General features: G+C 38.1%; 1 protein-coding gene and 1 pseudogene across 3 annotated transcripts; one reads left to right on the top strand and one right to left on the bottom strand.

The window, feature by feature from the left end:
* The first annotated feature begins 605 nt into the window (after positions 1-605).
* Positions 606-5473, top strand: LOC126624189 (alcohol dehydrogenase-like). Of its 3 annotated transcripts, XM_050293229.1 has the most exons (11): positions 1171-1189; positions 2668-2794; positions 2897-3033; positions 3428-3474; positions 3617-3942; positions 4029-4111; positions 4203-4278; positions 4385-4446; positions 4554-4649; positions 4857-5018; positions 5123-5473. In XM_050293229.1, exons 2-11 carry the CDS (start codon positions 2758-2760, stop codon positions 5237-5239), a joined length of 1143 nt encoding a protein of 380 aa, XP_050149186.1. In that variant the 5' UTR covers positions 1171-1189; positions 2668-2757; the 3' UTR covers positions 5240-5473. The 3 variants fall into 3 exon arrangements, with proteins under 3 accessions (XP_050149185.1, XP_050149186.1, XP_050149184.1); XM_050293228.1 differs by lacking the exons at positions 1171-1189; positions 2668-2794 and adding an exon at positions 606-786; XM_050293227.1 differs by lacking the exon at positions 1171-1189 and having other exon boundaries at positions 2610-2794.
* Positions 5474-7705: 2232 nt separating this feature from the next.
* LOC126624183 (threonine--tRNA ligase, chloroplastic/mitochondrial 2-like) lies at positions 7706-12832 on the bottom strand (annotated as a pseudogene).
* Between the last annotated feature and the right edge of the window lie 1407 nt (positions 12833-14239).

Raw genomic sequence — 14239 nt, forward strand, 5'->3', positions numbered from 1 at the left:
ATATAAAAATATTAGCTTGTTGCCATTTTTTTGAACCTTGCACTCTTTTAAATTCGCCCATCCCCTGACAGTTCCTAGCTTCGCCACTGCACACACCTATTTGTACATTTCACACACCCTTCTCAATTTTCGAGCGTCGAATCGAATGAATTGAAGAAGATTAATAAACAAAAACTAACAATAGTGCATGAAAAGTAAAAATGAGTGTATAAATAACACTATTCTTTCCATAAAAGATCTTAGAATTTATTATGTATTTGTAAGAGAACTGCAAATTAAGTGATTAACAACGATCACCTCCCCACGCAAGCCATCACGTGTTCAATTTTGCTTCTCACTATTGCTAGTATTAAACAAATTTTATCACTCATCAGTAGGATAATACTAAAAAGATTATCTATATAAATTATATTTTATAAATCATCTGACGTGATTGTTGATGATTGAATTATTATTTTAAGCTGGTCTCACTAACATTATTCATGATATTTACTACTAGTCCAGATCTATGGTTGCCATTTGAGCAATAAAAAATATCTGTGGTTGCCAAGTGGTATTTCTCCGCTGGTTTTTGAGTTCAACAGTCACTTGTCCCGTGGACGCATTACACGTACACTTAAAACCAAAACAAAGCTTACAACTTTACTTCGTATATACAGTGGAAGTGGATAATCCCATTGCTAAAACCATCCTCTGAGTTCTACCAAATCAACTGAAATCTCACTTCTTTAACCCCAAATCTTTACAACATGTCGTCTACAGCCGTCCTTGTGATCCCCTGCACAGGTACCAATGCAGATTTGAATATTTTTTTAATGGGTTTCTTAGTTTGATCGGAATTACATGGTTCTGGTAAATGATGGGATTTTTGTGTTGTGGATTTTGCAGCGGCGGTTGCATGGGAGGCAGGGAAGCCGTTGGTGATGGAGAGGGTGGAGGTTGCTCCACCTCAGGCCATGGAAGTTAGGGTCAAGATCAAATATACTTCACTTGGCCACACACACACACATGATTTTATGTGATTACGATTTGAAATTTGTAGATTTGTAAAGTACGAGTTTGGTTTTTGAAAAACTTTGTTTTTGTCCGCTCACATTTTCTTTTTTGCACCCCTCCAAGTTTTAATTGCTGAAAGTTCATATCGACGAGGATTCTTGGCAAGTCTCATGATAAGTGGCTTCTTTTGAGGGTATAATCCTTATCCACTATAGTGTACTTACTTATGCTCTAATGTCACGAGTGAAGTGAGTTCATTCCTGCTCACCGACGCACTCTAGTATTTAGGTACTCTTAGGTTTAAATTTATTCACATTTTCCCACACCATCACATTTTATGGCTTTGTCACCTTCCAGGTGTTGGCCAGCACATCTTGATTCAGAGTCTTGGTGGATGTTCTGGGTCGGGGTGTGTCATATAGAGTAATACACTAATATAGTTATTGACTACTGATTATTGATTATGGTTATGAATCCTATGAATCATTATTGATAAATGAAATTGTTTTAAAGGTAAAAATTAAATTCTTGATTATTGATTAAGTAATTATTGATATTGATTAATGGAATTGAATTTTGGATTATTGAATATATATGATTATTGGCATTGATAAATTGAATTGTTAGTTTAATTAGTTAGTAGTCATATAATATATTTTACTATAGGATTAAGAGTCTAAGACCGGGAGGAATTAGTGATCTTGCAAAGGAGTTGGTGAAGATTAGGAGGTGTGGAAGCTATATGATAACGTATAAGCTTATTACATTGGTTTTGGTGTTACTAGTTGCAACCGCTTTGGTGGAGAGAGTTTTTTCTGCTATGAATATTGTGAAAAGACCATTGTGTACAAATGAGAGATCAATGGTTGAGTGGTAACATGCGTGTTTACATTAAAAGAGATGTATTTACTTTTATTGATAACGAGTCTATTATGCCACATTTTCATGACAAGAAATCCTGTTGGCAACAATTGAAATTTGTTTGTACTGATAAATTATGGAAGACACTACTATATAAAAATATTAGCTTGTTGCCATTTTTTTGAACCTCGCACTCTTTTAAATTAGCCCTTCCCCTGACAGTTCCTAGCTTCGCCACTGCACACGCCTATTTGTACATTTCACACACCTTTCTCAATTTTCGAGCGTCAGATCGAATGAATTAAAGAAGATCAATAAACAAAAACTAACAATAGTTCATGAAAAGTAAAAATGAGTGTATGAATAACACTACGCTTTCCATAAAAGATCTTAGAATTTATTATGTATTTGTAAGAGAACTGCAAATTAAGTGATTAACAACGATCACCTCCCCACGCAAGCCATCACGTGTTCAATTTTGCTTCTCACTATTGCTAGTATTAAACAAATTTTATCACTCATCAGTAGGATAATACTAAAAAGATTATCTATATAAATTATATTTTATAAATCATCTGACGTGATTGTTGATGATTGAATTATTATTTTAATCTGATCCCGCTAACATTATTCATGATATTTACTACTAGTCCAGATCTATGGTTGCCATTTGAGCAATAAAAAATATCTGTGGTTGCCAAGTGGTATTTCTCCGCTGGTTTTTGAGTTCAACAGTCACTTGTCCCGTGGACGCATTACACGTACACTTAAAACCAAAACAAAGCTTACAACTTTACTTCGTATATACAGTGGAAGTGGATAATCCCATTGCTAAAACCATCCTCTAAGTTCTACCAAATCAACTGAAATCTTACTTCTTTAACCCCAAATCTTTACTACATGTCGTCTACAGCCGGCCTTGTGATCCCCTGCACAGGTACCAATGCAAATTTGAATATTTTTTTAGTGGGTTTCTTAGTTTGATCGGAATTACATGGTTCTGGTAAATGATGGGATTTTTGTGTTGTGGATTTTGCAGCGGCGGTTGCATGGGAGGCAGGGAAGCCGTTGGTGATGGAGAGGGTGGAGGTTGCTCCACCTCAGGCCATGGAAGTTAGGGTCAAGATCAAATATACTTCACTTTGCCACACTGATCTCTACTTCTGGGAAGCCAAAGTCAGTAGCAATACATACTACATACTTATAATACACACACACACACACACACACACACACACACACACACACACACATATGATTTTATATGATTACGATTTGAAATTTGTAGATTTGTAAACTACGAGTTGAGTTTTCTGCCATCTCTTTCTTTAAGTTAATTGCAAATGCCGTTCGTGCTAGAAAAGCTAGAGGATCATTAGTTCTTTGACATATATGAACTTCGACAACAAATTTGTGAAACATGTGTGAATTTTAACCACGAAATGCAGTCGTACTCGAAACTGAACAATTGGCGTGTAATTGTTCTCCTATGGAATGTGGCTTATCGTCCGGTTTATATGTTTATTGTTACATTTACTTCTTTGGGTTATATTTTTCTTCTGGGATTCAGGGCCAGACACCTTTGTTCCCTCGAATTTTCGGCCATGAAGCATCTGGGTACGTTGTTCATTAAGTCAACCTTCTGTTTTAACTTCTTACTTTCCCCAAATATTGAGTCCCATACCAGTCTGAGAGGTGTCTAATTGCAATTCTGGTTTTAGTCCAGTTTATGACCTACAAATGCTTATTGTTTTGACAGAATCGTTGAGAGTGTTGGGGAAGGCGTTGAAGGCCTCGAGGTTGGTGATCATGTACTACCTGTTTTCACTGGGGAGTGTGGGGATTGTGCGCATTGCAAGTCTGAGGAAAGCAACATGTGTGACCTGTTAAGAATAAATACAGATAGAGGGGTCATGCTAAGTGATGAGAAACCGAGGTTTTCTATAAATGGGACTCCGATTAATCACTTCGTCGGCACATCCACCTTCAGTGAATACACTGTTATTCATTCGGGCTGCCTTGCCAAGATCAATCCCCTGGCTCCTTTGGATATAGTTTGCATCCTCAGCTGTGGCATCACGACAGGTTTGGTGTTCTACTCAAAACATTACGGTCTTGATTTATGCATCCAAAGCTGATGTAATGCTGAATATTTTCTTTTCCAACATCAGGTTTGGGTGCCACTCTGAATGTAGCAAAACCGAAAAAGGGATCTTCAGTTGCTATCTTTGGACTTGGGGCTGTTGGGCTGGCTGTATGTCTCGGACAAACTCTGTTGATCCAAATACTTTAATATATCGCATTTTTTCTTTTTCCGTATTTATTCTGATATAGGCTTTGTCTAGGCTGCTGAAGGTGCAAGAATTTCTGGGGCGTCGCGGATTATTGGGGTTGACAGGAATCCCAAGAGGTTTGAGGAAGGTATTTATAATTTTTGTTCACTGTCATTTGCCATGGTTTAACAGGTAGTTTACAGGAAAAACATAGAAACAGATTCTTGCTTAAAACTTTCTTTCCCTGGTTTTAGCCAAGAAATTTGGAGTGAATGAGTTTGTGAATCCAAAGGACCATGACAAACCAGTCCAGGAGGTGAAAACTCATTTGTTATTCTTAGTAGATGTTGCTCCATCTATCAACATAGATCGTTAAGTTGTGTACAACCTTCTAATTAGTAATTTGATCTACAAAATCAACAGGTTATTGCTGAGATGACCAATGGTGGAGCTGACAGAAGCATAGAGTGCACGGGCAATATTAATGCCATGATCTCGGCTTTTGAATGTGTTCATGATGTATGTTTTCTGGTTACAGCAGTTACATTTTGATTGCTTCAGTTAGGTTGAATCGGTAATTTATTCATCATGTTCACTTGGTCACCAGTCTCCCATTCAATGTAGAATATGTGTGTGCTAGTTCATCTTTTAATGCTTGCCTATCTACATTCTACCCTGACGTGTGGCTACAGTTATCAGCTTACATCCTTTTAATTGGTATCGCAGGGTTGGGGTGTGGCTGTGCTTGTTGGAGTTCCGAACAAGGATGCAGTCTTCATGACTAAGCCCATTAATTTGCTTAATGAAAGGACGCTTAAAGGAACTTTTTTTGGGAACTACAAACCTCGGACAGACCTTCCTTCTGTTGTGGAAATGTACATGAGCAAGGTAACATGGTTTTTGTCTAAGATTTCATCCACTCTATCAAGCATTCAATTCCTTTATTGCAGATTCTAATGAATGAAGCCTTTCCTTTTCACTTTTCTCAACAGAAATTGGAAGTAGAGAAGTTTATAACGCATCGGGTGCCTTTCTCAGAGATCAATAAAGCCTTTGATTACATGATAAGGGGAGAAGGCTTGCGGTGCATCGTTAGCATGGAAGAGTAGCTATCAGTTCATAAATAAACTTCAATAAGTTTCCAACTTTGATGAACAACTTTAGTATTGCCCAAAGTATGCAGTTTTACACTGCTTAAGCGATCTTCTATGTTTAATCTACAAATTTTATGTCAAGTTGGGTTCAATTAAGTACTCATGGACTCGTTTTTTTCGTAAAAGAATAACTCACGTACAAGTCTCAACATTTCCTGCAATGATAAGTTCTTCGTTACCTTTCGAAAATGAAGTACCCTTATCGCATATATAAGAAAACAAATATGTATTACTGCGGTCCGCTGCCAACGACTACCTGATTTGATCATCACAGGCCATTTGACAAACAGGACCTGAAGTTGGTGAAAATTCTTATATCCGCCTATCCGGTCACCCGTAGAAACCATCGCAGATGACAGATCCTTGATAAAACAAACCAGGGTCTATTGCGAGTGTTCATTAACGGACCTCTGGTGACGGTGCTCGTTCGACATTCCAGAGAACCGGAGGGTCTGGGATCAAAATAGTCCTTTGCAGTTACAAATTAACATTGCCAAGCAATAAATTGATAAAAAGGAAGGGGGAAGATACAACCAAGCCACCTATAGACCAACCAAGCAAAACCAGATGCAAACAAATATACAAATAAGCAAACTTCAAAAGATACAATAGCAAAAAACCAAACACATATAACCAGAATCTAAGAACATTTTAATGACAAAAATGAAGACTGACCTTTTGCGTGGAGGCAATGAGAAAATATAGAGAAACAAAAGACTGAAATCAAACAATGATGTATCGATCTCCAAAATAAATGTACAAAATCCTTCAAATTTGATGATAAATTTACATGCAATAAGTCGCATTATCACTCGTACAACTAATGTACTTCCTATATTAGACCACACAACACATGCACCATAATCACTTCATTGGTGCTCTGCCTCATTTGCAAATGTCGTTTTATCTCCACATAGTTTCTACATGCATGGGAACATATGTTTTTCTCGTTAATTTGATTAGATTATAAACTGTTTAACTGATTCCTGGAATTCATATCTGTAATATCAAACTATATCAGTTGGATTTTAATGGTAAGTAAAACAGTTGTATAATGAACAAACAATGAAAGAAGGAAGCCAAATAATGACAATGAAAAGAACAGAATTCAAACACATTGAGAATATTAGTTTTAGATTTTGAGAACAAATTTATTCCATTATCTTTTACCTTTCCTCTCTTTTAGCAACAGACAAAAGTCATTAAATTTCTTCTCATGGCGTGTGTGCTGTGAGCTTGGCGAAGCCATGTGACCCTAATTTCTTTTTTTTTTTTATTGGAAAAAATTATACAAATGGTACGGTTTCAACTGTACATGTTTAACCTCGGTGTTTTTCAATTTCAGTTTTACCTTTACCATCCATTAATTTTCCTATCCAAAATGTTTTGAAAAATAAATCTATAGCTGCTAACGGCCTATATGCTTCATGCTGTCAGACTCTGCAATCTAAAAATTCATGTAAATGCAGAGGTTTGAAGGAGAGGCATCAAAGAAATCCAGAAATCCTTCCATGGCAAACTTAGTTGTACACCCATGGCGTGTGTGTTGTATGCTAGATGCCCCCTCTCTTTTAACAACACACAATAGCTTATGCAAATGCAAAGAGACTTCAACATGTTACATTTAAAATAAGTTTACATTTTGTAGCAAATGCATATGGCGAAATAGTCTATAAGTAATCATACTGGCAACCAAACAGAACAGTTCAAAAACTTCAACAACAACAACAACAACAACAGCAACAAAGCCTTTTCCCACTAAGTGGGGTCGGCTATATGAATCCTAGAACGTCATTGCGCTCGGTTTTGTGTCATGTCCTCCGTTAGATCCAAGTACTCTAAGTCTTTTCTTAGAGTTTCTTCCAAAGTTTTCCTAGGTCTTCCTCTACCCCTTCGGCCCTGAACCTCTGTCCCGTAGTCACATCTTCGAACCGGAGCATCAGTAGGCCTTCTTTGCACATGTCCAAATCACCGGAACCGATTTTCTCTCATCTTTCCTTCAATTTCAGCTACTCCTACTTTACCTCGGATATCCTCATTCCCAATCTTATCCTTTCTCGTGTGCCCACACATCCCACGAAGCATCCTCATTTCCGCTACACCCATTTTGTGTACGTGTTGATGCTTCACCGCCCAACATTCTGTGTCATACAACATCGCTGGCCTTATTGCCGTCCTATAAAATTTTCCCTTGAGCTTCAGTGGCCTACGACGGTCACACAACACGCCGGATGCACTCTTACACTTCATCCATCCAGCTTGTATTCTATGGTTGAGATCTCCATCTAATTCTCCGTTCTCTTGCAAGATAGATCCTAGGTAGCGAAAACGGTCGCTTTTTGTGATCTTCGCTAGATTGCTCCGGTCATTAGTGTGGATAAGTATATAAATGGATAGAGATAGGAAAGCAAACACAAGATGTACGTGGTTCACCCAGATTGGCTACGTCCACGGAATAGAGGAGTTCTCATTAATTGTGAATGGTTTACACAAGTACATAGGTTCAAGCTCTCCTTTAGTGAGTACAAGTGAATGATTTAGTACAAATGACAATGGAAATATAAATTGCAGAAAAAAAAAACTTGAATTTCCAAACCCACATAATAAAAAATTCAACCAGGCTAAATGTAAGAAGAAATACCAAGAACTGAGAGCTGCAGACAATCAAAATGCTCATGTTCTTGGTCGTGCTGATGAAATCCAAATCTGTACTTTCATGTCCTCCTCCTTGGTCAATTCCTTGAGAAGCTTCGATATCGCCAACAATGTCTCCTCTTCGTGGCCGTGGCTATGGCCATGGCCATGGTCGTGCCAACTGCCATGGATCTCTCTCCTTCTAACCAGACGCGACTTCAACCCCTTCTCCTTTCAAACTTACCTTTCATCATCTGCATTAACAGAAACAATAACTTTTGTCCGTGCATTCAAACCAAACCCATAAATCAATTCCTAAAATCAACTGCAAATCACAAATTTACCCAAAAAAATCCCGCAAAGACGCAAAATCCCTGAAAATTACCATATTAGCACTCCCTCCACCCCAAAATCAGAAAATTAGAAAATACAATATGAAACATTGCATGTAGAAAGTAAGGAATCGATAATTTAGGAGGTTTCCCAGGACAATAATGAGCTTTTAAATATCATATTCCCATATGGATGCACAAATACAGAGAGACACTACAGAGACCATTTGATGGAAAAAAAAATAGAGACCATATGGATGACTTAGAATTTCTCAGATCCGGTTGAAATTAATAAAAAAAAATTAGGGATGTGAATTTATACCTCTGATAGTCTGAGCTCCGTTACCCTATCAGCGATTAGGGGATACGAATTCAAAATCAAAATTTCTAGTAGTCATCGTCGCTGCTGCAGTAGTCATCGTCCTCGGATTCCATCGTTGTCCGACCACAAAAACCTAACGGCAGCCGGAGAACCACAGAACCAAGAGTAAAAAAGGGAGTGCGGGAGAGAGAAGCATCCAAAATACAAGGAAGATGGCAAGAGAGGAGAAATGGAAAGCAAACAAACAAAAGCAACATGGGTGCTAGCCAATTTCCCAAACCCCACTTCTGCTAAAGCTACATGCTATTGATTATGATTAAAAAATAAATTAACCATATCATTAATCGCTAATAAATAATGGGTTATGTTTGTTTTCATGAATTCACGCTCAAAATACAAACTGTAAATCCAAATTTTGAAATTTAATTGCTTTATCTCCTTACCTAATAAAGCCAGACGATTACTGATCACCAAGCATCCAATTCTTGAAAACTACCGAAATCAAAACAACTTTCACTCAATTTCTTAGCAACAGAAGGATCAAGCCAAATCAAAACCAACAACTTTCAACTAAATTGCACAAAAGAGTCCAAATTTAATTGCTATACAGAACTATTAGTTCAATCGAAAACAATTAGAATTCGAGACCCTACCTCCTCCATTCTCTGAGAGCGAAGCCCTCCTCAGGCAGCATCTCCGAAGGAGCCGGCAAAATCGGATCGTCGGACCTGCCAAACCCTCCATCAAAGCCCTGGCTGTTCGATTCGGCGTAGATCAACGGAGGAGAGAAGGCCTCCGATGCCAGCTGAGTGGCGAAAGCGTTGTCTACAGCGGAGCTGTGGAAGATTGGGGAATTGGTGGCGGAGTCCTTGAGCGACTCGGAGTCGACAAAGGAGTCGAATCGCTGGGAGGAGAGTCGGGGGTCGTAGCCCAGGTAACCGTCGTGCAGGTGTGTTGAGGGTTCTTGAGTTAATTGAAACATTAAAAGTGCAACTGCTTTACAAACCTGAGAGTCAGTAACTGGTAAAACATGAGCTTGTACTGGCAAAAGCCATAATGGAAAATCCCCGGCATAATGCTCTCTAAGGACCCCAAAAAATCGCTTCAATGACCCAAGAACAGCACTATGAATCATGATAGGTTGCTTCTTTTCAGAGTTTGAGTCAGCATATGTTAAGTCAAAACGATGTGGTAGGTTAAAATCAACCTGTACAATTTGGGAAATACAAAAGATCAAACAATTTAAAATAACAATAATAAGTGGCTTTAGTCTATCAAACAAATCCATGTAATTCGCTCAATTCAAAAAAGATGCTCAAATCTCCAATGAACATTTTACACAGTGATACAGAGATAGAGAGAGACTACCAATTAAAAAACAAAGAACACATTAGAATTATCCCGTCATGAGTTCAGGATTAACCTGTATAGTTGAGCACTGCCACTTCCTTCCAAGGGCATCCTCAACTTAAGATCAATCTTTGGACCATAAAAGGCACCACCACCTTCATCAATTTGATAGCTCCAACCTTTATCATCCAAAGCATCTCTAAGGGTAGATGTTGCTTTCACGGTTTCACCCATATATCATCATCTCCAACAGCTTTCTCTGGCCTCGTAGAGAGATTGACCTCATATTTGCTAAAGCGGATTTGCAACAAAAGTTCTTCGGTAAGATCTAGGACGCCCTAAATTTCATCTTTGATCTGATCTTCTAGACAAAATATGTGGGCATCATCCTGCAACAGGTCCCGAGGTTAAACAAAAAAAAAAAAAAACACTTCATACACCTAGGATTATAAACTAACAGTTTGCAAATACTAACACCATACCTAAGTAAAACCTCTTACATGAAAAAGACCATGCAAGCTTCCAGATAATTCGTATCTATATACGGCTCCCAACTCAGCAACTCGATTAGGAAATTCAAGATATGAGTGAGGCTTCCTTTTGTAAACCAAGATATGATAGGGGCAGTTCATCGGTAGAAGCTGATAAAGTTCATCCTCAACATTCATTTGATCATACATATTCTCCTTGTAGTAATCCAGATGACCAACTATCTGCCAAAGGTTCGCCTTTGCAACATGTGGAGTATACAGCAGACCGTAACCACATTCTATGTGGATCTTTTTCCACAAATCTTCCAGTACATGCCTCACAATAGCACCCTTTGGATGCCAGAACACTAAACCCCCACCAGCATCATTCTGTGAAAATTCAACAATGAAAATGTTCAATGCAAGAATCCTCATAATTACAAATAATGGGATTGCTAACTGATAAATCTGCGTAAACAGCAGAAAGAGATTCAGGGCAATTCTGAGTACCTATATAGAAAACAGGTCAAGAACTTGACCAAGGCGCATGTGATCTCGACGTTTAGCTTCCTCTTTGAAATGCCTTCAATTGATTTTCACTCTCCCATGCAGTGCCATAGATCCTCTGCAGCGTCGGTTTCTTTTCATCTCCTATCCAGTAGGCACCAGCAATAGACTCAAGTTCGACAACTTTTCTGTTAATATTTCCAGTTTTTTCAACATGGGGCCCCGCACATAGGTCCCACCATTCATCACCTATGAAGAATTCGGCATACTATGAGGAATTATGACATAAAGACGGTCTAATATGACAGGATGCTAGTTCAAAACACAATCAAATCCCAGTACCAGCATGCATATGTATAAACATAAGTATAATTTGGTTAGCTTGACCAAAAGGTTCCTCCCACCTTCAAATTAGTCTCCTTTTCAATCTGCATATCAATAACTCATTTTTAAAGAGCACCAACAACATTGTTTTCCCTGAGCACACCCCCACCCTCTCTTTTGTATTCCTTTACGCACAGTTCCTGCACATTAAATCATCACCTTCCATACTATATTGAGCCTGAAAATAGTGAAACCCTTACCAATATGATATATGGTAATGGGATCTTCTTTAATAGTATCCAAAATTTCCAATTTGTATGGTTCGTTGAGAGCGGTTATTCTTTTGTGAGCTTCATCTCTTGAAACTTCTTCTCTTATGAGTGGTAAGTTTCTTCCAATGATGTGATCCTACAAATCACAAAAAGAAATGCTCATGAATAGTTTTAAATAGTTTCTTGGTTCCAAAACTTTGATGCAAACAGAATAACTTATAAAGAAATTCCGGTTACCATCTCCTTCTTGATTCTCTTCAACTCTTTGTCCGTCAAAGGCTCTATATCAAAATCATAATAGAACCCATTTTCTATCCACGGGCCAATTGTCACTTTTGCATTCGGGAATAGCTTTTGAACAGCCATGGCCATCACGTGTGCACACTGCAGTCAAACACATAAATAGTTCATCACCATAATAGCGGAAAAGGCGCCATTAATACCAAACTACAAGGAAATTCAGAAAAAATTAACATAGCTCGACCCCAACACTTTATCAAAATATAGAAACCCATGTATCTTCTCACATTCCCAAAAACAGGATGAAAATTTTCGCAGCTTATCTACTGCTGTACACCCATTTTTCCATGTCCTATTCGATCAAATTTCAAATTACTGAAAAGTTATGTTCTTATTTGCTTCATCCTCACTTCCTCATTCTTCACAACAGAATCAGGTGACAATTAGCAACGTAGAATTGAAAATAGTTGATTAAAAGCATCAAACTTTCAAAAACGGGAAGCTCCTAAGAATCTAAAAGTTCAACAGGAAAGCAATCCTACTTCAATTTAACATAACACAATTATAAATCCAATCCAAAGCAATGAAATATCAATAAATACCGTGTGTCGAATTTTGATGAGGCTTTCGGAGGATTCGTTGGTTGGAAGCACGACTTTCTCATGCTTATCAGCTACCTCCATCTGGGCATCCTTCAATTTGTCGTCTTGGGTCGAGATCTGAGCCTCCGTGGCCATCGCCGAGAAGGTGGAGACTCCATTTCTACCGCCGTAGAGGGACAGAGCCCTGAACTCGGAGCTCAGTGGCGAAGCGCAGTGTTTAACTGGGGAAAGCAAAGAAGAGGACTTTAGGAGAGGGATTGAGAGGAAGGAAGAAGAAGTGGCCATTGCCATTCTATGAAGGATTAACATCTGGGTTGTGTTTGGATTTCAGAATTATGATTGGGTTCGTGTGCAACGGTGGATGGTGTGTGAGAGTGGCATTCGTGACTTCATTTGTGGTGGAGGTTTGGCTTTCGGTTTTTGGTCCCTCAGACGCCAAACCGAGACAAGTTGAAGCAGAGGCTTGTGAGAGACAAGTTGAAACGGAAAGAAAAGCCGAGACGTTGTAGTCGAAGCAGACCTTTCGACGATGATAGACACGTAACCATCCCCTCACCAACTCCCACAGCCGGCGATCCCACATGGCGATGAACGTGTGGATCGCAAAACCAAAAATTCCAGCCCAATGACCCAAAACCCTTTCTGAAGCCCAGTGGCAATTTTGCAAATAACGTTAAATCAGGGGGCAATGAGACTCAGTGGTAATTTCGTAAATAAATTGAAATGTACCCCAAAATTGCACCATGCCACCTCCCCCCTACTTTAGACTAAAGTAATTATAAGGTTATGACATAAGTGGCCGAAGTTAGGTATATCTGATAAGAGATTGGATCAGGTGAGCCCGAGGACTTATAGTCCAGGTAGGACTCTGCTTCGAGAGAATGATCTGCATGGAATTCACCTTATAAATATAAGCGGTTTTGTGACATTCAATGGACCTAAAACTCAACACATAAATGTCGTACGCAAACTCTTACTCTACGCCAGCCTTTCATACTCTGAGAAATCACTAAATCTCCTAACTTCTTCAACATATCTTCAATTTAAATTAACAACACAGGAGCCGTATAATTAGGTGACTGAGGAGCACCTCCAGTTTGGAGTAACAACATTGATTCAAATTCGGTTTGTTACCTATTCAAGTCTCTGTCAATAAATAACATTTGGATTTCTTATTGAAAAATATCATCTCATCAACTTCTCTACAAAGTAAGGTGTTAGCAGATTACTTAGTGTTCGGCACATTGAAAGTCGAACCTTTCTATGATTAGATATTTCCAAGTGCATTTCAGTTTTTGGCATTCTAACAGTCGAACAACATTGATAGTATGTGTCTTATAGTTTGATATTGATTCGGCACACTTATATTTTCACAAATATAGTTGAGGCAACTGAACCTGATGCAGAAGATTCTGAACTTCGCAATGATTAGCAGTTTTGTCTTCAGGCTCTAGAATCCAAGTCTAAGACAAGTTACTTCATTAGCCATGATCAATCGGATATAGAAGTCAGCAACGCATTCACCGAATAACGTAATTAGCTTATTAATTGTTGGACTTGCATGAAGCTATATATAAGATACACCATGTGAAATTTTTAGGGTTTCTTAGATATAGACTCTTACAACTCTTATTTCTTAGATAAAAACCTACCTAATTATAAATATCCAAATAAAACCCAGATTTAAAAATGACTGCCAAATATAGAAGTAATTGACTTATAATTACAAAATATTTACAATTTGTACCACAATATTCAAAATAAAAATCAATAAATGTTATTACTCACCTTAATTACAATGAAAATATAATTATTGCACATATTATTACCCCAAACACACACATATATATGGTCAAATCTATATATTACTACCATAAGCTCAATATATATATATATATATAT

This window comes from Malus sylvestris, chromosome 5 (assembly GCF_916048215.2).
Source record: "Malus sylvestris chromosome 5, drMalSylv7.2, whole genome shotgun sequence".
Taxonomy (NCBI): domain Eukaryota; kingdom Viridiplantae; phylum Streptophyta; class Magnoliopsida; order Rosales; family Rosaceae; genus Malus; species Malus sylvestris.